General features: G+C 41.8%; 1 protein-coding gene across 1 annotated transcript in view; it reads left to right on the top strand.

The window, feature by feature from the left end:
- Window positions 1-24909, top strand: part of HAPSTR1 (HUWE1 associated protein modifying stress responses) — a 31825-nt gene extending 6916 nt beyond the window's left edge. The window contains exons 3-4 of the mRNA XM_069210407.1: window positions 1447-1722; window positions 22864-24909. Of these exons, the coding sequence (XP_069066508.1) occupies window positions 1447-1722; window positions 22864-23108 (521 nt within the window). The 3' untranslated portion in view covers window positions 23109-24909. The remainder of the gene's footprint in view (window positions 1-1446; window positions 1723-22863) is intronic.
- The last annotated feature ends 39 nt before the right edge of the window (window positions 24910-24948 follow it).

The following is a 24948-nucleotide window of genomic DNA, read 5'->3' as shown; positions in this document are numbered from 1 at the left end:
TGGTCCTGTTCTGGGTGGCTTGGCATTGGATAACCATTATATTCCAGTGTGAGTTGAAGGATTTGTACATTTAGCTATGCTCACAACACCGGCGACGCTTATGTGAAAAATATATATATATATATATATATATATATATATATATATATATATATATATATATATATACATTTTTTTTTTACACCATAATTTATTTTACTTTCTCTGGCAGGCTGTTTCACTCTTCCTCAGCAGAGTTGGTTAATTTTCTGGATAGAGAAGTGAACAGCTAGGAGCCGAGGACTGGGATATATTTTTCGGATTCCACCAGGTGGAATGATAAACTCTGTAGTATTTTTGTTTTCACTGAATTGGTGTTATCATGAATCTCTAGTAATTGTAATCACAATTTTAAATTGGGTCTCTTGCAGATTTAGTCAGACTTTACTAAACGTCCACGAAGCCAACATTACAAAGTCTTTCTTTGCAAAATGACTATGTCAGTCCTTGCTTTGAATTGACTATAATACTGGAACCCGAAATTTAATTCTGATTCTATTAAGCGGCTGACCTCTGGCTTAAGTATTTACTGATTCTATAGGAATGGTTCTGATGCCGTTCTCTGACCGCTTACCTTAATGTGGGCAGTCAGTCTTTGTAATAACTCAGTCGTGAAACCTATGAAAGTACTGACTGCTGTACTGTTATATATGATTTCATTCTAAATCAGGCTAGTTTCTTGCATTAGATCAGCCAGTTTAACTTCCTATTGTTGGCAGAAAGTTATCGTTTAGCAGCAAGTGCTGCTTTTCAGCAGCTGAAATGTGACCCATTTCTCGTATAAGCTTTCTCAAGTGTTCTGCTGCGTTTGGTTCTAATATAGCTAGGCATAATACAAACCGCATAACATCAAGTAGTTACTTGGCCAAAGAGCAGACCACAAATTATTTTACGTTTTTGGTACATGGGTAACTTCTATTTTTTTTATTTTTAAGCATAAGAATGAAAATTATATTCATAACAAAGGTGTGTGTGCCCCCCCCATTCGAGAAACGTATTACCTATTTAATAAACGCCCCCAAAAAGCCGAAGTTATTAGACTCCCCGCGTTCGCTAGCTGGTAACTCCGTGACCTGTAAATACATTAATGAAGTGTTACCCTATGAAGAGCACACAGCTAGCTACACCAGAACTGCAGTAAATGCAATTTTAATGTCATGCTGCGGAGTGAATCCTAGTGCTTTTCGACCTGGAAAGGCCCTGATCACCTGATTTTTCTACAAAACTGAAGTGTTTGAAAGGGTACAGAAATAGAACTATTACCAATTGCTGTTTATTGGAAAACATGTGTTTATGGGAGGGTTTTGCCATTTCCTGCGATTTGGGGGTGACTGGCAATTCTATCGAAGTGGCTTTATCTAGATGCTTTAGCACATTCTCACTTTATGTTCTCTCTCCCTCTTGCAGAAAGCGTGGATGCCCACCAACGAAGTTTTGATCTAGGAATTCAAATTGGATATCAGCGACGTAATAAGGACGTGTTAGCCTGGGTAAAAAAGCGCAGAAGAACTATTCGTAGAGAGGATTTGATCAGCTTTCTTTGTGGAAAAGTTCCTCCTCCACGTAACTCTAGAGCACCCCCAAGACTGACTGTTGTAGCCCCTAGTCGGGCGACTTCGACAGAAACTAGTTCCTCTGTAGAGACTGATTTGCAGCCCTTCCGGGAAGCCATAGCTCTCCATGGTAACAGTCGCTTTTGATACTATCCATTATTACTTTTTCATGCAGTGTTTTTGTTGGTGGTGTACTGTTAATCTTGTGATTAAAGATGCGTATTGTAGTATACATTTTCAGCTTTACTAGTTAAAACGTACTTTTAAGCATTTTTTTTGAATGCTGTTCATGGTGTGCTATGCTGGCTGGCATCCTAATACCTTTTAGGTTTAGTTGCCTAGCAGACTGCACGGGCTTGTTCTGCTTTTGTTGCAAAGTGACAAGGCATCTAGTAGCCCCAAGCAAATGTTTTCGTCCCGTTACCGTTTACATCATAACTTTCAGTGCCTGCTTCTCCTAGTCCGCACCTGATCTCCCGTCCCACTGCTCTGTAGGTTGCATCTTTTTTTCCCTTACTTTGTTTTGCCCTAATCGCTTGATTCTCTGTCCAACCCTTACTACTTTTGTTCAGCAGTTCATGCTCTACTTTTGCTGTCTATTTTTTTTTTTTTTCTCCTCACTGTACATACTCCAATGCCACTTCCTTTTTTCCACGAATTTCAGGAGTGTGTGTGTGCGCATAAACAGTTGACGTCCATAACACATCAGAATTTAATATATCCAAATGTGCATAGACACGCCTCATCCCAATTTCAAACCGACCTCCATGCCAGACTTGCATAATCTCCAACCTTATCATTTGCACGCTTGGCTCCCCCAAATACCCCACAAAAAAAAAAAACTGACCACCTTGTGTTTCTGGGGTCATCCTCGTGCTGTATAGACCATAGACATGATCATCGTGCAACATGTCCATGCCCTGGTTCCGCCCCCACAATGGCAGTGTGTAATACCAGACTGATAAGTGTACAAGCAACCCTGGTGCCGTCCACTTGCTCCATGAATCTAAGCTGAGCCACTTAAGGTGTTAATTTTATTGTTTGTTGAATTCTCATCCAATTCGGGTTTATAACAGGACATTACCAGAGGATGTGTATTAAAGTGCCCTTCTCCTTGTGGCATCTGGTGCATTCTAATAACTTTTCGTGGGTGTAGTAACTTTTGTGGCGACAATGGAGCTGAACAAGCCAGAGGCGCACGGAGCTGGCCAGTGTACTTATTCTTTATTCTCTTAATTTCCCTTCCTTCTTGCTTCTTCAGTGCCCTCTGTTCGCCGTTTTTGGTCCTCATTCCATCGTCTTCACATCTGTTTGTGTTCCCCTATCCTCCTTCCCCCCCCCCTACTCCCTCGGTTCCAGTCTGTGAAGTTCCACCACCGTGAGACTCTGAGGAAACACGTTTATTTACCTACACTAATGAGAATTAAGTAGTTCTTGGAAGCATCCTGTGATAAAAAGGTGAAGTCGCATGGCGTTAAAAGAGCAGTCATCATGACATGCCTTTCATATCCACTGGTAATTGTGATATCCGATAAGAAACATTCAAATTATTGCTATAGCGTGTCAAATGGTGCACCAGGACCTTGTAGTGCAGATTCGTGCATGCCTTGAAGTGTCATCACTAAAAGGAAATGTCCTCGGCAGTAAAGTTATTTTGGATGTTGAACTGGTTCATAGTTTCACTAGCTGAAAGCAAAGCACTGCTTTACCCCCCCCCCCCCCCCCCCCTTCACACACAAGTACTTAACTGCAATGTTTAAATACGTCTAGACATATTTAAATATTGGCAACTTGATAAAAAAAAATCTGAAATTCTGAAGGGGGGAACCATGATTTTAATTTTTCAACGGGGGGCAGCATAAAAATGTTTGGAGACCACTGCTTTAGGGGTATTTTAACCACGCCCATGTTACGTCAGTCACTTTCATTGGTTAGTGGGCTTGCCTTTTTAAAATCCGCTTGTTTTCATTCTTGAAAAGGCATGCATAGGTCATGCCTTTTCTGGTGCTTAGCCCTCTTCAAGAGTACCGTAAACTACTGGAAACATACGAGGCTCCATGTTTTCCGTATGGTTTCAGGACCACTCTTTCTCTTTATTTCGCAGCGCGTCGTGCTTTTTTTTTTTTTTTTTTTTGTTACCATTTAATGTGGCAAGAAAAGTCTGGTTAGGAGTTTACAACGCTAATAGCGCTACCTCGACATAATGCGTGACCCGTTGCATTGCAAATGCTTGTTTTAATTTGTTTCCTTCACTGCTGTTGACTCAGGCAGCATTTGATCTCCAGGCCAGAGACCTGGCGTAGCTCTCCATGAACATGGCCTCTTAGGCATTAAAAAGTTTAGCACCATGTAGCTGTTGGAGTTGTGCCATGTTTCGCCTGCATCGTTGTTTTTTTTTTTTTAATACTTGAGGAAAAAACGAGCAAGTCTTCCTTTGTGAGATTTACATGATGAGCATTCTCTTATGTATGGCTCCTAAAGAATCGGTGTGAACAACTGATAAGAAATTGTTATTCACTACTACTGTGTAACTGGAAAGCCAAAGTTGTTTCCACTTTTAAGTCATCTGTGGAAACCGTTGGCTTCCTTCATGTTCTGCTGCTTCATTCTACAGGGACCTGAGCGAGATGGCACCTGTCGGTCTCTTCAAAATTCTTCTGGTGCGCTTTGTTCTGATCCTCTTGGGCCTTCCAGGTCCGTTGAAGTCAGAAAAACAGTGCTGCCGTTGAAAAAAAACGACGTAATTCCTTTGACAGTGCGGGTCTCTGCAAACCTGCTCTCCCCTAGTTACTTTAGACCTAGCACCGGATTTATGCTTCCGATAGAAGAAAAGCCTGACAGACTGAAGGGGAGGGAAGATGATGTCGATGCAGGGAAGGAGGAAAGGTATTTTCTTTTTTACATACATATAGCTCCCCATTACCCAACAGCTGCGTACCTCTTGCAAGCTGACGATGATTGGGGAAAGCTATACATAACATACAATTTTCAGTTTTCTAAATGAATAGCTCCTAACCTAAATGGTGGTTGACTTCGTTCAACCCCTTTATGTGCATTTCGGTCGGTTTGTTACAAAAGGGATCCTTCTTTGAATTGTTTCTCTACTACAATATATATTTTTTTTTTGGGGGGGGGGCTTGATTCTAGATCCGATGCGGGGGCGTGCCCTCAACATTCTTTTTTTTGGGGGGTGGGGGGGAGAGAATTGCAGTGCCAGCACAAATAAAACTCACTTTGATTTAGGCGATTTTTTTCTGTTATTTTTTATTTTATTTTTTTTAAATCCATAGGAAGCCACAAAAGACCGTAATTTCCTGGGTCTTCAAAAACTAGTACTTGGCAGAATCGAACTAGAAAGCCCCAAATGGGTTCTTGAAAAATTACATGCTAGAGGCATTATCTCGGCTTGAGATTTTCCTTAAATCGCTCTGTTTGTGACATAGCAAAATGCACCCCACACCCCTGAGTTTTGGGTATCTAGGTTGCTTGGCACTGTGTATGAGAGCTCGGTAGGAGAAATTTTTCTGCACTTCACACTTGTATAATTGAACCCACGTGTAAAGTGAAAATCTGGTATGCCAACATAAGGATTCTCCCTGCGCTCAAAAGGCCAGGACAGTGGAGGGTCCTAGATTTTTTTGTTTCACCTGTCCATTAGTTTAACTTGAAAAGAAAATTACCCTCAGGCTCCCTCTGCAATAGAAACTTACGTTGTTTGACAAGAGTGGTTATGACAATGCCAGTCTTTCAAGATGTATTGCCTGATTTCCCCCACCCCCCCACCCCCATCAAATTATCGTTCTAGAAGTTTCCTTTAGTAGTCTCACTTCGCCATTAGGATGTTCCCTATGTTCAATAGAACGTGCGTCTTGAAGTTTTTAAGTGGCCAAAGGAAATCTAACCTCCTCAATGATCAACCATGAGTTGCCTCAAATAGGCACTGTCCATGGTAAACAGTCTGTTTCAACGTGGATAATCTCTTGTATTTCCTTGTGTTACCAGTTAGCCATCAATTCCCTTACATGTTCAACGAAAGCCCATTCCACCCAAGTGAAACCTGCTAGTCCTGCATGGCTAAAGAATGTGCCAGGGTTGTTTGTCAGAATAGCAACCTCCGAGGTGTCCATACCTACACCATGCATTACCGTCTCTCTAGAGCAGAAACAAAGTGGCCAATCTGCTCTAAGGAAGCTTCACGATTTTATTTGGGGGGGCGGTGTAAAATTTGATAAATTGCAGTTCAGGACGGGTTCATTCAGTAAAGATCCTACAATGAAATGGAGAATGTTAGCTATATTTTGGTATATGGTTAGCTATTGAAAAAAAAAATCGTTACTATTGCTTCCTTCTGCGTGTATTTGCAGAAAATAGAGGATCCCTCGGAGAATTACAGACGGCCAGATAGATTTTGTGAAGTTTTTGCATTGTCACCACTGTGTAATGAAAGCTGAATTTACAGCTCAGTGCATCTCCTTGAAGCGCTCACCCTACTAATGAAGGCTCTACAAGTATTAACCACTTACAGTATTGAACATTCTGGTCATAAGGCTACTTACTGTGCCTTTGGAGCAAATTGTGTTTTGCTGGGAAAGGTATTGACTGCTTGGCTTGGGCCTGCCTGTCCTGGGGAGAAAACAAACATGGAAGCTTTTCCCCTCTCACTCAACAATGTATTGGGCAATTCTCCAGCTTGATAATTTTTATATATTTGCATACTTAACTTTGAGACACATCACAAATCATTTCTTGCATATACCTTTGAAATGCCTTGTGTTGGGTTCATATAAAACGATGTGAGATGTATTTTGCAACAATTTCGTACAGAGTAATGAAGGAAGCAGTAAATTTTTCTTTTAGAATAGGGGATGTTTTATAACTACCAGGCCACAACTAGTCTTCTTAAATATCAGTATGTGAATGGATTCAATGGGAACCTCTTACTTGTAGAGTATTTTAGCACCATCAAAACCGAAATGCTAAGAAATCAGACAGTAAAATTCCTAAAAGAAAGTGATAACGTTAATTGTACCAAAATAAATTAATAAAGGCATCGGAACGTGTCGGTAATGAAAATGCAGCCCGCCCACAGAAACCAGTGGGAAAGCCAAATCAGTTTAAATCTGAGCATTTCCAAATTCAGCAAATTGAGGCCACTCTTGCACCAAAAATGAGTTACCAGCCTACTGGGGAAGAGTAAGTTACCACACAAGATGGTGCATCAAGGGCTTCTCAATTTCAGGATATTTTATGTGGTACTTGGGTCCTGAATTCGTGTAGGGCTTAACTTACCCGTTTCTGGGCAACTACCTGAAGTCCTGTTCCAAGTTTGATGTTGCACACGTGCTTTCTGGACGCTTTAACAGCTTTGACACTTCATGGGTGTCCAGCCCACCGATCTAAAGGAGAGTCTGGCCCTAAATAAGGTTGTTAGACAATTCAAATATCTTTTCCCACTGGCCTGTTTCTTACTAATCTGTTGACTACGGGAGGCAAGCTTCCATGACCCTTAAATAATTGTCTCAGTCATGAGTATAAAGGACAGGATTTTGGCTTGTTCCTTTAAGGTACAGTAGTGTTGTGATTGTCCCTCATCACTGACTTAACTGATGTACAAGATGTTGGTGAATGGGACAGTGCCAGCTTGTCTACTATCGAAGACATGGTCATTGCCCATGGCATGCCAGTCACTCGCCAACAGACATGTCTGCAATCAGTTCTCAATGTGATCACGTTCGTTGCCGTGCATGACCATTGCCGTCGTCAGCCCTCTATTTGACATCAAGCTAACATTCTGTCAAAGCTCCATTCCATTTGGTGTTCAGTCGAAGTGCCACTCGACATCGTCACCACTCTGCTAGGAGGCTGACGTTTATTTTTCTACGTTGTCATTCATGGGATCTTACTCTAATCAAAGGTTCTGACTGTCTCTTGGTGCCGTTAGTACCCTGTGTTTCATCATCCCAGCAGAAGGTCTGTTGCAGGAACATCTATTTTCTGAATCGTCCCTCCTCTCCTAAGGCCTGCATAAGTAATGAGGCACACATGCATGCTTCCAATACGAAAGAGACCAGTAACACACAGGTTCTTTATATTATTTATTATTATTATTATTATTATTATTTCTTTTTTTTTTAGTCTCACTAAGAGCGTGTTTTATCGTCGGGGAACCTAGGACTTTATCTGCCCTTGCTTGACTATAGGCAGAAGATCTCCTAAAAGGTTTCAGTCGGTGTCCTCCAATTCTGATGTGATTTTTTTTTTTCTGCATACACTCCTACTACTGTAACATCCTCTTCTAAAATGTGACCTGTTAAGGGCAACACCTTTCATGAAATGCTAGTTCTGGGACAGAAGTAGCCTACCTTACCTCTGGAAACAATTCTGCTTGGATAATCGTGGAGACCTTAACGCTAAGGGCTTTACCCAAACCTTTATTCCTGTTGCTCCTGGCTTAATAAATTGCTGAAGAAACGTTTTTTACTTCTAGTAACCCTAGCTTTCTATTACACTCCCTCCTATTAAAGTGGTAACGTAATAAAGGAAAATAAAAACCTCCTCAACAATATCTGTCATTTTTGCACTCTTGATTCCAACCTGGGTTCAGTAATTGTCTGCAGTTCCATACACGCGTGCTCAGTAAGAGTGCTGTTTGGTTCCAGTGGCAGCCTACTCCTTAGCTTTGTAAAACCCCATGCCAAGCAGAAGATCCCAAATATATCATTTACAGGCTGTTCGTTCTTTATTCAGCACACTGGGGTAGAGGTGCACAGGTTGAAGGATAAAGGTGAGACTCTTTAAAATATTGGCCTGAAGGAAAGGCGGGCAGATTTTAAAAGGTTTCCATTCAGAATGAAAAATTGTAGATAAACTCATCAGATGGTTTAGTCCTTTCGTTGGCCCTGCCAGTAGCACTTCCAAGGCCAAAGGTTCCCATGCCACCAGAGAATAGGATCAAATAGTATCCTAATCAGGCCTTTGGCTCATTAGGGGGGGATTGCCTTCAAACAGTGACTTCTTCTCCTGCCCTTTGCCACTACAGTGTGTTTTTTTTTGTGTTTTTTTGTTGTTTTTTTTCCTTTTTTTTTTTTTTTATTATTATTATTATTATGCATCATCTGTAAGACCGACAAAAATTAGACCACTAATTGGTGAAAGAAGTATACTCCATGTTTTAAAGCCCCTGCTCCAAAGTAAATTTGGTATTTTAGTTCTCCATCAAATTCTTGATTAGCATCTTGTCGGAGATAATGTTAACATGCTGACTACGTTGAAAAACGGGAAATATCTATACTTCATAGTATGTGATTCCATCTTTTAAGTGTGCCTTTCTATGTTTCGTTTTAAAGTGTGCTCTGATTATTTATAGGTACATGGCAGTTATGGTAGTCCATTTCTGGCAGAAAGCTTTCATCTACCCATATTTGGATGACTTGCTGATAAAAGTTCACCACCAACAGAATGCAGTGCAGGATTTGCAGGCAATGATCTAGCTTTTGCACAGCTTACAGTTTAAAAAAAAAAAACTATTAAATCAATGACCTTTCTCAGTGCAGACCCTTTCTTATCTAGGAGCAGCACTAGACACAACACAAAGTGTTTGTTATGGATGAGAGAATATCATTAGTGTTGGAGATATAAATTGTCTCCTACAGGACGCGCAGACAAACAGATCATCAAATCTATTTGCTGGGCTCAGTGTCATCCTTTTTTTAGGTTTCGCCTGTGTGCGCTTGTGCGAATGCTTGGAAAATCTTTTGTTGGTCAAAATAAACTTAAGAGGCTTGGAACCATCCCTTTATAAACCTGACCTTAGTCCAGCGTCTCTGATTTTACCTGCTTCGGATTGGCCAGCATGTTGTCTTTGCGTCACTTTTTTGTCATTGTCTTCATCTTCTTCGTGGATCCTGCTGTCAAGTTGCCCGTGGACCTAGGTCTCCTTCCGCTCACTTCCTATTGGATACTAGCCAGTGTCCTTCCAGCTGGCTGTGACACTTAAGGTACCTTTTTTCTTCTTACTTGCCGTTTTTCTTCACTGACATCTTCCTTCTTGCGTACCCTCTTCTTCCTGTGTTGCTGTCTCCTTTCTTATTTTCTTCCTGCATGCTGTCTTCTTGCTTCGCTGATGTCTTCTTTCTATCTTAAATGTCTGTCTGTCTTTTTCTTTGTTGATGTCTTTCTTTTTCTGCGTGCCGTCTTCTGTCTTTTCAACCACATGCTGTCTTGTCACGTCTGCACTGTGCCCTCTTCACCCAGCTTCCTTCTTTGCCATCTTTCTGCATCGGAGTTCTTCCATCTTTCCCGCGTGCCAATACATTTCGCCTGTCTTTTTTTTTCTTTTTCTTTTTTTCTTCTATGTAACGGTCTTACAAATATTAGAAAAATGATACAATGTTTGTATTAAACTTAATTATAACATTTTCAATTAATTGTAAGCAAGTTACATAGGGGAAAAAATAAGGCAAAAGCTATTGGCTTTGCCAATGCTTGTTTTAATTGCACCATAGTCCAGACTTCTTATGAGGACCTTCAGCAGTGCCTGGTGGATTCATTATCTTTAATGGAAGGACAAGTTGGGCTACGAGCATCTACCGTTGAAGGTAACAAAGCAGTAGCTTTTTTTGATGGTGCTTTAAAGGTCTATCTTCTAGGAGTGCTTTTTCAGGAGAGTCCTCCTTTGTAACCAGTAGTCACACGCGCATCTTTATCAAACTGGGAGCCCATCAAGTCTACCCTTTTAATTCAAGGCTCTGGTTGATAGAGTTGGTATTGCATACACTATTTAGAGCTGTAAGATGTCCATCTGGTTTACAAGGTTCTCCCACTATCTGACAAACCATTTTCTCATTTAGACAACACAAGTGTATGCATTACTTCAAGAAATGGGGGAACTAAATTGAGATCCTTTGGTTAAACATATTTGGTCATGGTCTGAATTTTATGTATAAAGAAATTCCTCTGCCAGAACAGCAAAACTGCCACAAGTCTTTCTCAGCAGGTGTTGCATGGAAAACCTGAACTGTTTTTAATCGGTGCGGTTCTAAAGCAATTCTTTGCACAATGGCATTGGCCAACTGTAAATATTTCTGCACAGGCCTCAAAATCATAAAAATGTTACTAGATCTGCAGGTCGAGCAGCTTGAATAATCTACTTGACCTAACAGTAATGTACTTGACCCAGAAACGGGGTCTTGTGTGTTCCTAGGCAAATATTGTATTTTACAGTCTCCTATTTTCTTCATTCTCATGAGTGCACCTTCAAATGTGTGAGTTCAGCATCTCTGCCGAAAAAGAAAAAAAAAATATATATATATATATATATATATATATATAATTTTTTTTTTTTTTACTAAATACACTAAACGTTTGCTCCATGTATAATAAATCTAGCCCACATATTCGGTACACATGATCCATGCATGATTTGCCTCTTAGTTTACTAGCAACTTTGTCATCAGGTCAAGAGTTTCTCAGTTTGTTTAAACACTCACTTTTAGTAAATATATTACTAAAGCATGATGTAGTAGCGCACTGTAATTTTCAGACATTACATTTCCAAGAAATGTCCAAAAACCTTCCCATTAACTTGCAGCTTTACTGATAAAACTATATAGTGTATTAACAATATTCAGTGAAAATTGGGTTTCAGAAAACATTTCATTTGCACATCACCAAGTGAAGTGTTAAACATTTTTTTTTTTTTTTCTTTTTTTTTTTCTCCATCCTATTAAAGTATTTTTCTTCACACAGGAGCACAAAAATTCTTTCACAGCTACTGAAATATATTTTGAAATGTTAGTAAACTTGACTTAGTTATATAAATGTTGTGTGGTAGGGAAAAACCTGATGCCAAAAGCCTTTGACTTCACATAGGTCAGACAGTTCACCTTAAAAGTATTTGCATTGCAAGAAGACAAACTGACTTTTGACCTTATCTTTGAACACAGAGCAAATGTGACAAGAATAAGATTAAAAGGCATCTTAATTGCTAATCCAGTTTGTGATTGAACAGAACACCTGTTCTTTGTCCACTTGCCAGAAGGTTCGAGCGGAATCTAAAAATAGCTCAATCTCATAAAATAAAACTTGTCATAATGAGTGGTTGAGTACATTTTCGAGCCCTGTGCAACTTCCCAAACCAGGAATTTCCAAGTCTTCATTTCCGGGATGTGGGTACTCTTCTCTGTGCAATGATCATTTAATATTTTAGTCAGTTACATTAGTTTGTTCAACCAATATCACTGATTCCTTCTGTCAGCTTTAGGCCTCCCAAGCAACAAAGAACCTGATATCTCCTGAGTGGCCCCTGTAGTGGTGTTTCCCGGATCTACAGATAATGCCACGCAAGTTTTTCATGCACACCAAAATTCCTGACCAGGACACTGTCAGCTTTCATTGAAACTTATCATTGAATTTGGCAGTAATGCTGCTGGATAGCTACCATTATGGTTGCCTGAACTTGCCTCAGGCCTATATGGAAGGGGCACAAACGACCCTCAAAAACCTCCTATTCCTTCAGATGTAAACTAGTTAGTTTGTGGTCTCAGCAGAAATGTAATGATCCTACCCTTTTTTAGGTTGAGCATAGCAGCGCGCAAGCGCTGCTTTTCCTATGTGTTAGTATCTATGTGGGTTTTTAACGATGCCCATCACTTTCACTTGTTTGTGGGCTTGCCTTTCAAAAATCCTTTTGACATTGGTAAATGCTTTACATTTGTCTCGCCTTGGTGCGGTTTTGTTACCGCCTTGGAAACCGAACCTGTAAATAGATAATTGCACGTTTGCTGATACGTTTGACTTCAAGCAAACTTCTTTTTCATTTTGTGTCTCTCCTTCATGCTCATGGCGGCTGTGGCATTATGAATTGTCTTGCTTATGTCAATTGTTGTACTTTTACATTTTCAATTCATCTGGCAAGAAAAGTCCAGTTAGAAATTTACAACACTAATAGCTCTGACTCGAGCAAACGTGAGACCCCACGCATTGCAAATGCTTTTTACTTTATTTGGCTCAAGACAGGCTGCAGGTCTCTTCTTTTAAAGTCCACCTTGCGGCAATTGCAGCATACAGAGGAGATCCTCTTCAGATGTCTTATTTCAGAATTCTCATGATTAAAGGCTTTCAGAAGGCTTTAAGTTTCCTCTTGAAAAATTACTGCCACCTGGGCACCTAATTTAATGTTCTCAAAACGTATGAGCCCTTATCATCCAATTCACAGGCCTTATTTGCAGCATCTGTCTTGGAAGTGGCTATCACTTCTGCCTGTAGAGACAGTGAGATTCATGCCCTTTTGGTGAAGAGCCTCCTTGTCGCCTGGCTCTTCAAATAATCTCCTTCATGGAGCGCTCGGCCTACCCACCTGCAAAGTGCCTGGATACCCTCACAAGAGATAGTGTGCTATACAAACCGGCATAACATAACAAAGGAATTTGGCACTTTTTTTTTTTTTTTTTTTTTTTAACAGGAAAGTCATGAGGGCACTGCTTCCAAAAGGGGTATCGAATTTTCTTGACAACCAAGCTGGATCTTTCCAGTTTTGTTTTGCAATCCTGCTAACCCAGCCAAGCGTTCTTTACATTTAATTGATGCCAGAAGAATTCTTTGCTTTTGTCCAATTAAAAAACAGATCTAAGTTAATCCATTCGGTAATGTCTGTTACAGGGATCTCCAAAGCTCATTCCACTGTAGGTAAAACGGCTACTGCAGTGTGGATGGGAAATGTCTCTTCAGCAGATATATGTAAGGAGGCTTCCAGAATGCCCATCCACACCTTTACCGGCCACTGTTTTGACTGATACAAGAGCTGTCTTTAAAGTTGATCAAGCTGTTTTGAAAAACATCTCAATTGTAATAGTCACATTGCCCTCAATTCATGACTTATGATAACCTTTTAATGTGCTGTATAGCTAAGAGGAGCTAAAAACCAGATATTCATACATTTATGATTATTGAAGATTCTATAGATGCGGTGCAAGTGGTACTTTTATTCATGCTTCTGCATCATTGGCATGTTCATTGATGTCCTAAATGACCAGCCCTTCTCAATCGGCTTGTTGCATATTTTATTCCCTCAGTGAGTTTCTTTTATAAATTATATAGGACTCTGGTAACTCCCAGTACAAAGCCTCATGGGGTATAGAAGCTGCTGGATTGAAGGGACTGTGTGTTTGTCTATTCTAATCCAAGCTAATCAGGCTGGTCTTTTTCCCCTGTTTTTAAATATGTTGGTAAGCAGGCTTTCTTCCTAGTTGCAGTGAAGCTTTGGTAGTGTCATTCCTGATGTAATGTTATTGTATAGTTTAGAAATTTAGAAGATGTCGCAGAATATGCTTTTGTGGACGATTTGCTGCATTCCATTACGTTGAACTCTTCACCGGTTCAAGAACATGTATTCAGCTTGCAGCGTGGAATTTGACATTTATTTATAACTTAAAGTTGCTTACCATGCAGAGCCAGAGGTGCAAGTAAGTGACCATTTCTTGCTGGGCACTCCAACGGGGTGCAGTTGGAAGGGTTTGGATGCAGTATGTCTCATGTAGTAAATGTTTAGGGGGCATGAGGTTCGAATACATGCTCCAAACTTGATGCAGCAGAGTTTGCATTGCAGACGTGCGGTGGTGGTGTGGAGTGGGGGGAATCTCAGACGCTAACATTTGCAAGGCCTGGCATCAGTGGTTTGGCTTTATAGTATTGAGAAGAGCCCAGTCTTTAATACTTTGTGGAATTCTAGATGATTTCCATACTCCTTATTGTAGCAGACACGGAATTATGGAATTTGACTATAGTGGGGCAGGATTCTAGGATGTCTCTTTGTGTGAACTCCAGAGGAAATTCTTACACAACTCATCATGTGTAAGCTTGTTCCACAACTTGACTTGTGGTATACGGATGCTTTAGAGAGTCCGTGATTGCCCCATATGTTTTACTTTAATTGAATTCGATGGTGAGGTCACAGCCCCTGAGACTAATGATGGAAGGGTGATCTGCCCAGTTGCCGCGAGAAAGAATCTCCGTTTTTGAGGTTTTAAGTTTGGCATAGCTAGTAAATATCTAGAGATCCTCTGCAGGAAGGCATTTTATGTCCCTGTGGCACACTAATGCAGGTTGAAAGGGCTTTCAAAAAAGGTTTGACTGCCTCCTGCTCAGTTAAATCGGCTAAGATCGAACATACGGGCTTTGCTGTTGGTCTTGGGTAAATAATTAACATAAAGCAGCGTTGGTTGTTGTGGTATGCCATATGTACAGGTTGAACGGTTTACTGGCGGAAGGGGCAGGTGATATGGTGAGCATGATGTTGATGAAGTAGGATACAATTTTATAATAGTTTCTTGAGTTCCTTACTCTTGTAGTTTTTGAAGGAGGGTGGGTCAGTAAAGAGTGACAATCGGACAAGAGGGCAAGTAGAAGCATAGATGCTACTCCACTAGCATCAACAGCTGTTGTGATGTTTTATCACCTCATTTATGGCTGCTTCTGTGCCACATCACAAGATTATTTTTTTTAGTTTAATATTACAGATAGTCTTCAAACAAATATTCTTTGAAGTAAAATATCTTTCAGTTATGTTGCCCAAAGTAGGCCTTGCATCTTCTCAACGTTTTGTTCAGATCTTAGTCTGCATCAGTTTATTTTTTATGTAGTTTTATTTTTTTATATATATAGAGAACAATTTTATTAAATTTTTTTGTTAAATAAAATGCTCCGTATTGTCGCAAGGGGTACAAATAAAGTACACTGCAGGCTCGTAAAGTACTGTAAGGCAACTGTTTGAGTGGGAGAGATTATCATAAGATACGATATGATGGAAGACTGCTTCTGCTGGCCCAACCATTTCCCACGTATCGGTTTGTGCTTCAAGGGACACCCTCTGGCTTCAAACGCTGGTTTCTTCTGCTGTGTGTACCAGTCCACTTAATGCCACCACTGCAGCAGCATTTCAGGCTTTTTCCATCGGACCGCAGTGAGCCGTTTGACCATCATGGTGTCATTCCTAGATATCCCTGGTCTGCCCTCAATCCGCTGGAACTGTACAGGGCCCATAGCAGCATCAATGGCAAGAGGTGCACCTCTCAGCCCTGCTCTTCCGTCAGTTCTTGCACCACGGCAGTTCAGTACCCTAGAATCACCGGGCACACCCATACCACATACCGTACCACATACCATGTGATGGAAGTCTGTGGGGGAGTGTCAGCAGCGGGACTTATAGCATAACAGCGGGACAGGCAGGATTGGGAAGAAGGCCTGCCTGGTGTAACCTGGCCGGTGTAAGGTAGACGCAATAGAGATAATAGGTATGGACCAGGCGCATCTTGGAAAAAATCATGACTTGAGGCACCATCAGAGCATCACACCAATCTTCATTGTCCAGGGGGCCCAGCCATCCTTCCCAGTTTGTGCGGAGGTGGTCCTGTGTGCCAGGAGCATTGACAAGGGTACCGTAAATCTGGGAAATGTGGGTTGATTTCAGGGAGAGTGGGTTTGAAGCACATGCTGTAATTGCAGGTACTTGTAAATTTATGAAGTGGGAAGTGCGTAGGTGTCTTGGAGCATGTGTGTGCCCCAGAGCACACGCTGCCCAGTAGTGCTTTACTGATGAGGTCCTATCCCTCCACGGTCGTCAATTTGCATGGCCATGTGCTGTTCCACAGGTTGGTAGTGTGGGTTAGGTAGCCCAATTAGTATGATGGAGCACAGCTCTCCAGGAAATGAAAACCACCAGGGTCACTACAGGGATAGTGGTAGGGACAGAGAAGCTGTATAACCTGGCCATAATTTTGGGGAACCCAACGGAGGCCAGCTCTGCCTGATGTCAGACAACTCCCCCCCCCCCCCCCTCCCCCCACTAAGCTAGTCGTTAATCACCAGGAGCTCTGAGCCATCCCTAGTCTTCCTGTCAGAGGAGGGCAAGTTGACCCTGGGTAAGCGCCAAGCATGGCCTGGAATTGTGCCAGAGGAACAATGACGCCAACTTATCTAGTTCCTGTAGCCATTGAGTAGGCTGCAATATCAGAAGATTTTGCAAAACATAGAGGAAACTCGCAGCACCATCATTTTGTAAAGGGTGATCCTACCTATCATGTTCAGCTGAAAGGATTGCCACTTCTTCAGGCCCTCTTTGACTTTGATTCAAGGTTCCATAGTTAAGGGACCAAGTGAGCTCAGATGTTGCATGGGGGTTATCATTTTGCCAGGTCACACTGCTCTGAGATGGGTTCAGGGGTACTAAGACTGATTAAGCCAGAGGCCCCCCCCCCCGAAAAGCTGGAGGATCCGAAGGCACTTTTTTTAGGGTCCTCCAGGAAGAGAAGGGCATTGTCCATATAGAGTGCAATGTGGTACTCATGTTCCTCATCCTACCTCCTCCCTTGCATAGGAGCATTCCACCAGAGGAGGCATGCGAGCAGCTCACTCACTAATGTGAAAAGGAGATGGGACAACCTTGTCTGATCCCTGCCTTATAAAGGATCTGCTGACCTGGACTTGTGCTGTAGGTGTGGAGTAAAGCATACGGACAAAGCCACGGAAACGGGACCTGAAGCCAGCCCTCCACAACACACGATCCAGGTAGTCCCAGTCCACTGTGTGTAAAGCCTTCTCAAGCAATGAGAAGCCAAGCAGGATAGAAGCAGGTGATGGTGAGCAAGAGCAACATGGAGTCGCCTGAGGCACTCCTTAAAGAAAGAGTTCGAATAGTAATCCTGAGTAGGAGGCAGTCAGGGGTTGTCTTCGGGATAACCATGATGGTGGCAGTATCAATCTCGGGTGGAAAAGCTCTGTACTCTGATGCCTCTCTGTAGAGAGCGAGTAGTCGAATAAGGATTTCCCATCAAGACCGGGAGTCTTCCCGGAGGCCGCGACAGAAGTGGCCGCTCCCACCTCTTAAGCTGATAAGGGTTGATCCATCGGCAGGGTCTGAGTGTGCTAACCGAGGGAGGGGCACTTCATTCAGGTAGTGAGGATTGGGCTCGGCCTCTAATCTAGGAGCTGCTGTATAAAGGTAGCTGTAGTAATCTGCGAATGTTAGGGCAATGCTCCAAAGAGTGCGATGGATACAGCTGTGTTAATCTGTTATTTCTAGTATTACCCTATTTACTTGAGGGCTGGGGTCCAGCCAGAACAACAACTTTTATTCTTGCCACCCCATAAACCTAAGCCGCCAAGGTGCTATATTTGCTTTGCACCCCTCAAGTAATGGGAAGCAGATCTTTTTGCGCCCTACTTCTAGTTGCCAGGGGGTATCTCCCTGGGGGTCAGCGGGAAGGCGTGTGCCTCCCGGTGAAGGGCACAAGCCTCCAGTTGAGTTGTGCTGGAATCAGGCAAGCTCCTGTTCAGTAACTTGGCGTGACCCCTAATACTGTCTTTACTGTCCGCCCACAAGGTGCCAGCTGACCTAACTGATTCCTCGTTGATATGGAAAAAGGCTGTTAGTTCACTTTCCAGTGCCTGTGTGTAAAACTCATCTTGGCGGTACAAAACATTGAGGTGCCACATTGGGCTTGGATCATCTGTTTGTGTGTGGGTAGGGTGGGCTGGGGGTGGGGGGGTGAATCACTAGTATAAAATATTGCCATTTACCATTCGAAAATTGTGCTCGTAAGTCATCTGCTAGTCATTGTCTGGCAAGATTTTAGCCTAGACAACATTGTGCAAAGTAGAGGCGGCGGGGTGGTGTAGGAAGCTGGCCTGATGTGTGGTGGGTACCAAAGGTACTTACACCTGGTATCCTCGATTTAGTGCAGTCTAGGCAGTGTCTAGAAGCTGGGCTCTCTAAAGGTAACTGTGTATGAGCAGCCAAGGCTTATGTAGGAGACAGGCAAAGCTCATGCAAAACCACTGTAGTCAGACAGCACTTACACACATGAAAGAAAACACTCAGTTGTACAAAAATAAGGGTACTTTATTTTTGGTCACTCTACCACAAGATACTAAGTAATACACTAATGATATACACTAGTATAGTAAACAGTAATAGGCACAGAAAAAGTTTTAAAAAACTGTGCAAATAGACAATAGTGACCCTAGAGGGAGCCCAAACCATAAACTTTAAAAAATGGAATGCGAACACAGGACCCCACCTAGCTAAGTGGAATGTGTAGAGGGGAGGCCCCCCACCCCCCAGAAAGCAGGAGTAAATCACTGGAATTCTCCCAAACCACCCAAAAGGTAGATTGTAATCAGGTCAGCACTGCAGCCCTGGAGACGGGGAAGAGTTCCTGAGGGGTGCAGAAGATGTCCCACTCTGGAATGAAGATTGCAGATGAGTGTCGGTGCAGGAATTCAACCAACAAGCTGTGACAAAGGCAAATTCGTGGGTAGTGGAAAAGTGGAGCTGCTGGGGACCAGCAAGGCCCAGGAGGATTCAGAGCCCACAGGAGCACCCAGAGGATGGGGACACCGAAGGAGCCTGCACACCACTACAGAAAGGGATCCCCGCCGCAAGAGAACCATGCAGAAGACTGCACATTGCAGGAAGGAGTGCTGGAGCTAAATATTGTGCACACAAACCTTGGCAGCTGCAAGAAATACAGTGCACGGGGTTCTGTCCTGCGTGGGAAGGCAAGGGCTTACCGCCACCAAAGTTGGACAGTTGGCAGAGTGGAACAAGAGGACTATTCCGGACCTCCACCCGTGATGTAGGATCTACACATCTCAGGCTGAGAGGAGATCCAATCAGCCCGTTGTCGTTGCAGTAGGTGCCTGCGGATGCAGGTGATCGACTCCTTCACTCCAAGGGGAGTCCTCCTTCGTGCAGACTGTAGACTTGCCACCCTCAGAGGATGCACAGCTGGGGAAGTGTTGCAGTTGTTGGAAGGAGCCGGAGAAAACATGTTGCAGAACAGGGTTGTTGCTGTAGCTGCAGATTGTAGGTTCCTTTGAAGTCCAGTTGCGGTTCCAGTGGCCAGAAATCCTGCTGGAGTCTTGCACGTCTAATCTGAGGACCCACCCAAGAGACATCACCGGCCTGGCCTGGCCACTCAGATGCTCCAAGAGATCCCTGACAACCTTGGATTCAAGATGGTAGAACCCAGGGAATCTGTGGAGGAGCTCTGATGGTAATGGATAGGGGAGCTGTCACTACCCTTTCCATTGTCGCACTAGAGCAGGGACTGGAGGTCCCTGAAACAGTGTAGACTTGTTTATGCACGGTGTGCACCAAATGTGCCCTTCAAAGCATATTAGTGGCTTGGGGAGGCTACTCATCCCAAGCCATGTAACACCTATTTGCAATGGGAGAAGGTGTTAACCCCCTGCCCCCCCTCCCTTTCTGAGGGGTGGCAGCAGCTTGTCCTGCCTAGAAAACCCTGTAAGACTGGTGGTAGGAATGCTGAGGGTGCTCTAAGGAGCCCCCAAAGTGCATGGAATCATGCTTATAATACTGGCAACAGTATTAAGATATGATTCTGACATGTTTGATACCAAACATGCCTTGGTTCGGAGTTTCCATTATGTAGTGACCTATGTCCAGTACACACGTAAAATGTCGTCCCCACACTCACCAAGTCCATGAAAGTGGCACTGAAGTTCGGGGGCACCTCTGCTACTGCAGGGGTGCCCTCACACACAGGTACTTGCACCCTGCCCTCTGGGCTAGGAGGGCCTCCCATCGGGGTGACTTATAGTGAACTGGTGCAGTGTTCTATGGTGAAAAAGGGTGCATTCATCCTTTAACGCAGGCTGCAATGGCAGGCCTGCAGAACACTTTGCATGGGCTCCCCTCCCCCCCCCCCCCTCCTAGTTGGTGGCATAATTTATCCTGCGGCCCATGGGGGTCCCCTGGTACCCCAGTGCCATTGGTACCTGTGTACTGTATACTCGGGACTTGAAGGGGGGCACCCGTATGCCAAATGTGAGGAGGAAAAGGTACAGTTAACAAGTTTTAAGGGAGAGAGGATAACCACTGGAGTCCTGGTTTTCAGGATCCCAGTGGACACAGTCAAACACACTGACAACAGGCAGCAAATGGGGGTAACCATGCCAAGAAAGAGGGTACTTTCCTACAGGGGGTAGCGTTAGCTTACATTGAGACTTTATCAATGTGGTTCTGCGAAATTTGTGATATTTCCTTATGAGTAATTGACATTTTTTAAACATTATGGGGGGGGGGGGGGAACAAGTCTCACAATTAGCACTAGCTTTTCATGTTAAAGGTTGAAACAAACAAGTGATGTGATCAGCAGTTGTGCATGTTGAGTCTGTTTGCATTATTCCCATGCTCCTGAGATGGTATGTTTACCCCAGAATTGAAATTGCTGTGCTTTGTGTAATGGTGTATTTTAAAAAGGTGTGCAACATGTTACGCCAGAAACTACAAAGGATTAGGTTGGAGTAACAAAAGTTTTGCCTGAGCCTACTTTAATGTGACTGGAGTTACCAGTAACCAAGCAACATTATCTCTCCCACCAAATATGGGATGACGGGTCTTTTCACTAATTAATGTCATAACCTTAATTACAGATAATATGGTAATCTCAATCTTGGTTCTCTGCATCACTATGAAGAGCTTTAGACCTAGATTATGAAGTGAAGAAAATATTTCAGTTGACATCCTATTTTTAATTTAAACCATAATCTTCGTTTGCTGTCCGCTAGGAGTGGAACAGGGAACTTGATTGATTCTTGATTTGGCATTGGCAAACTAACAAAACCACTCCTTCACTTTCATGGTATCTGTGTGCAATATATCAAAGATTAATATATTGCCTGAGCACTGCTATATAGAGGTATAGTCAAGAAAATAATTATTGGGTGAAACCGTTTCAGATCCTAGGGTAATAAATGATTAATTCCCTCCTCCACAGGAGAGTTAAGCTGTCTCATAATGTGTGCACACCATGTATGTTTAAAATAGTTTAATGAGGCAAGCAACTACTGAAGGCACCCAACGTATTTTTCCAGGGCAGTACAAGTAAATGTGGCCCAATGGTAATAGTGCAACCAAATTAACAAACGCACTACAGTGTAAAGGTTAGGATCCAGTAGATTACAACAATAAAGCAAAATTGACATGAAAAACACAGGACTGCCTCAGATTGCAAACTTTACACAGGGAAACCATTATACTTATGTTTGTTTGTGTGTGTGTTTTTTTTTTTTTTTTTTTTTTTTTTTTTTATTGGGAAATATGCTCTGGCATAATCCACATATTTTCCCATTTTTGCTTTTGTAGGAAGCTTTGCTTGGATTTAGGAAGAAAAATATGCTTTTGTTTTGTGTCTCCCCCCCCCCCCCCCCCCCCCCCCCCGTTTTTGGTGCCCAGTTAGTTTGAAAGAGTTAAATACTTTTTTGTAGATTTTTTCCGTTTAAGGTCTCAGTTTTAGAAAATCTGGGATCTGCCATTCTCTAGAAACCTCAAATGGGATTGAAAATTTTAAAAGTTTTATTTTGAAATTAGAATGTTTTTGCAGTAGCGTGTTTTGACAGCAGTTAGATTACATCCTGAGGTTCTAGAAAAGGAAAAGCACTTCATCAACCTTTTGATCTCCATCCTAGGTCGAGGGTAGTGCTAAAAGCTTTAGCACGCATATGTGTATTACACATTAGGTGACAATGTTGTAATTTCCTGTGGGTGTCTTTGGATAGCATAAATTCAACCAGTTATTTCATTTTGTAGATGGTATATCCTCAAAATAGGCCTCTTTATATTTGAAAGCATTTTAGCCTAACTTTTGGTTACTTTAGTAAATCCGCTTTTGTGAAGGGTTTTGTTCCACGCAGACCTCCTTTACTTTAAAAACTTCCAAGTTGTAATAGGATTTTTAGGAAGCCGGGCATTTGCTCTGTCCAATCCACTTACTGTACTGATGGTGATTGTTACTTTGATGCTAAATCTTATAAAGCCACGAAAGAGGAGATAAATTGGCAAGGGAATTTTCGATTTCTGTCCCAATCTTTTGGTTGCCTAGTGTGTTTATTCCTGCAAACGTTTTTCTAATTGGAAATTCAAACCGAAGTTATTAAATCATAGTACCATGCTAACTGGCTTTAACCCCTCCTTCCCCTCCTGACAGGACCGATGTTCACACCCGGAGGAAGGAGTATTTTATTGTGAACGTTGTACATCTAAAATTTTGCAGTGGGTCTTTCTTGCCTTTCTCTAACACTGTATTTTTCTCTGTGATGAAGATATGCTTTAATGTTCAGCATTTCAGAAATGCTCTAGGTTTGCTTCTTAACATCAATATTTGTATTTAGCCGGCTGTGCTCCTGTATGCAGTGTACTTTATAAAAAAAAAAATACATATGCTTTTTTCTTTTTTTTTTCTTTCCAATGCAGGATTGAGTGGTGCAATGGCTAGTATAAGTGTCCGCTCCAGTACTCCTGGATCTCCCACTCATGTTAGCAGCGGTTCTAATGCTGGTCGTAGGAGAAATGGACTTCATGATGTTGATTTGAACACTTTCATATCCGAAGAAATGGCACTCCACTTGGACAATGGTGGAACTAGAAAACGTACCTCAGCCCAGTGTGGCGATGTTATAACAGACTCACCAACGCATAAACGCAACCGAATGATCTAAACTCCAGATAATTCAAACCCACCATGCTGCTTAAAAGCCACTTGATCCTCAAGATAAAATTGAAAAGGAAACTCAAGACCATCTTCCCGTTTCACTGTTTCAAACAAGCAAATTCAATACTGATTGCCATAAAGAAAGTTAGGTATTGCAGTAGATTCCTCTTGTAGCTTTGGCTTTCTTTAACTATATTCATGTCAGAGGAGAGCAGATATTGTGTAGTATTTAGCAAGATCATCATAGGCGAATATGTACACGTTTCAGTGCTAAAAGTGCCCTTATTTGTATTCATAAAGGGAAAGGAAGTGACAGTTGTATGGTTATAGAAAGATATTTTATTTCTATTGTGATGAGTATTTGCTTCAACAGTATTGCCAGTTTGACCGATTTGTCTTGTTTCAAACATAACTTGGCATCTTTTTGTCAAATCTGACGGCTTCCATTTCTGCAGCACTACCATGCACCTACGTTTGTAGTACTTTTGTGCAAATTAAATATTGGACTGTACCCTTTATTTTTAAAGCAGTATCATTCTGGTGATTGTGTGATAATGTAAAGAGGTGCTATGATGGTCATGCAATTAATACTTTATTGAATCAATACAAAATCTTTATTGGATTCACGTTGTTTGTTTTTATGTTCTGAAGTAATCCTACCGATTTGCTCCTTAATGAACCTCCATGGGCTTTCAAAAATGTTGGCTTAAACGTCTGCGCTTAGATGGTGGTGTTACCTTTTATCTGAGGGTAGACTGCAGTGTAAATACTTATGGCTTAAGTCTTTTGTTTCACTTCCATTTGAGGATGAGTATTTTTATATGCAGTAAAATCCCATTGTACATTTGTAAGTAATGCTCATGTTTTGGGCTATGTAAGTGTTTTTTTGTTTTTAGGGAAGTTTTTGTGGGATTCTTTGAATGGGGATTGTGATCACTGCAGTGACATTTTACTCAATGCTCTTTTCTTTAAGAAAGGAAAAAAATGCATGTTTGAGTAATGGCCCATATTTAAACAAAGCTGGATTCTGAACAGTTCTACTTCTTGAGTTGACACACCATGCAGCTGTAAATAGTAAAGCTTTAGGATTAATATCCTGATGTATTGGACTTTGTAATGGAATGCTAGGGTAGATAGACTACTAAAATAGTCTTCTGCTAGCTACTATAATTTATTTTCTAGAAGGCCGGTTTCTTTTTTTGGCCTAACATTTTAAGAAATTTGAATACATACATACATACATGTTTTATCCCATTAACATAAACTGCAGAAAACGTTTGATAATGTTGGTGTAAATCCTCAGTTTGGGAAATATGCCCTTTGGGTACGTATGTTAGTTGCCAATCTCCCAAGTTGTGAACATCTGTTAATGTTAATTGAGAAAAAACAAAAAATAAATGCCATATTGATGAGATATTAACTGACAGATGCAAAATGGTGATTTAGTTGGTGTGACTTGCAGATAGATCTATATCTGAATTTGGTCATATTACCGACCGTAAGTGTTGTGGGCTTTGTAGGACCCTGGCAAGAACATTTGGTATTGATTGTTTTTTTTATTTATATATATATATATATATATATATATATAGTATTTTTGGTTATAACATACCCAGAATATACATTTCCTTTTGCAGAAAAAAATATTTTGCCAGCCTCTCTACATTACTTTTCAATCTTGGTAAATGTTTGCACCGGCTTATTGTTAAGAACTAAACCCATTCCTAATTGTGAAAGGTGCCCGCAGGCTTTGTTATCTGTATTAGCATTTCTAAATTACAAGTTAAAATAAACGTGTTTTTGTTTAATACAGTGTTTTACGTAGACCATTTAGCTTCAGGTCCAGT

The sequence above is a fragment of the Pleurodeles waltl genome, chromosome 10 (assembly GCF_031143425.1).
Source record: "Pleurodeles waltl isolate 20211129_DDA chromosome 10, aPleWal1.hap1.20221129, whole genome shotgun sequence".
In the NCBI taxonomy this organism is placed as follows: Eukaryota; Metazoa; Chordata; class Amphibia; order Caudata; family Salamandridae; genus Pleurodeles; species Pleurodeles waltl.
Note: the sequence above shows the minus strand (reverse complement) of the source record. Positions and strands in the feature narration are given on the sequence as shown.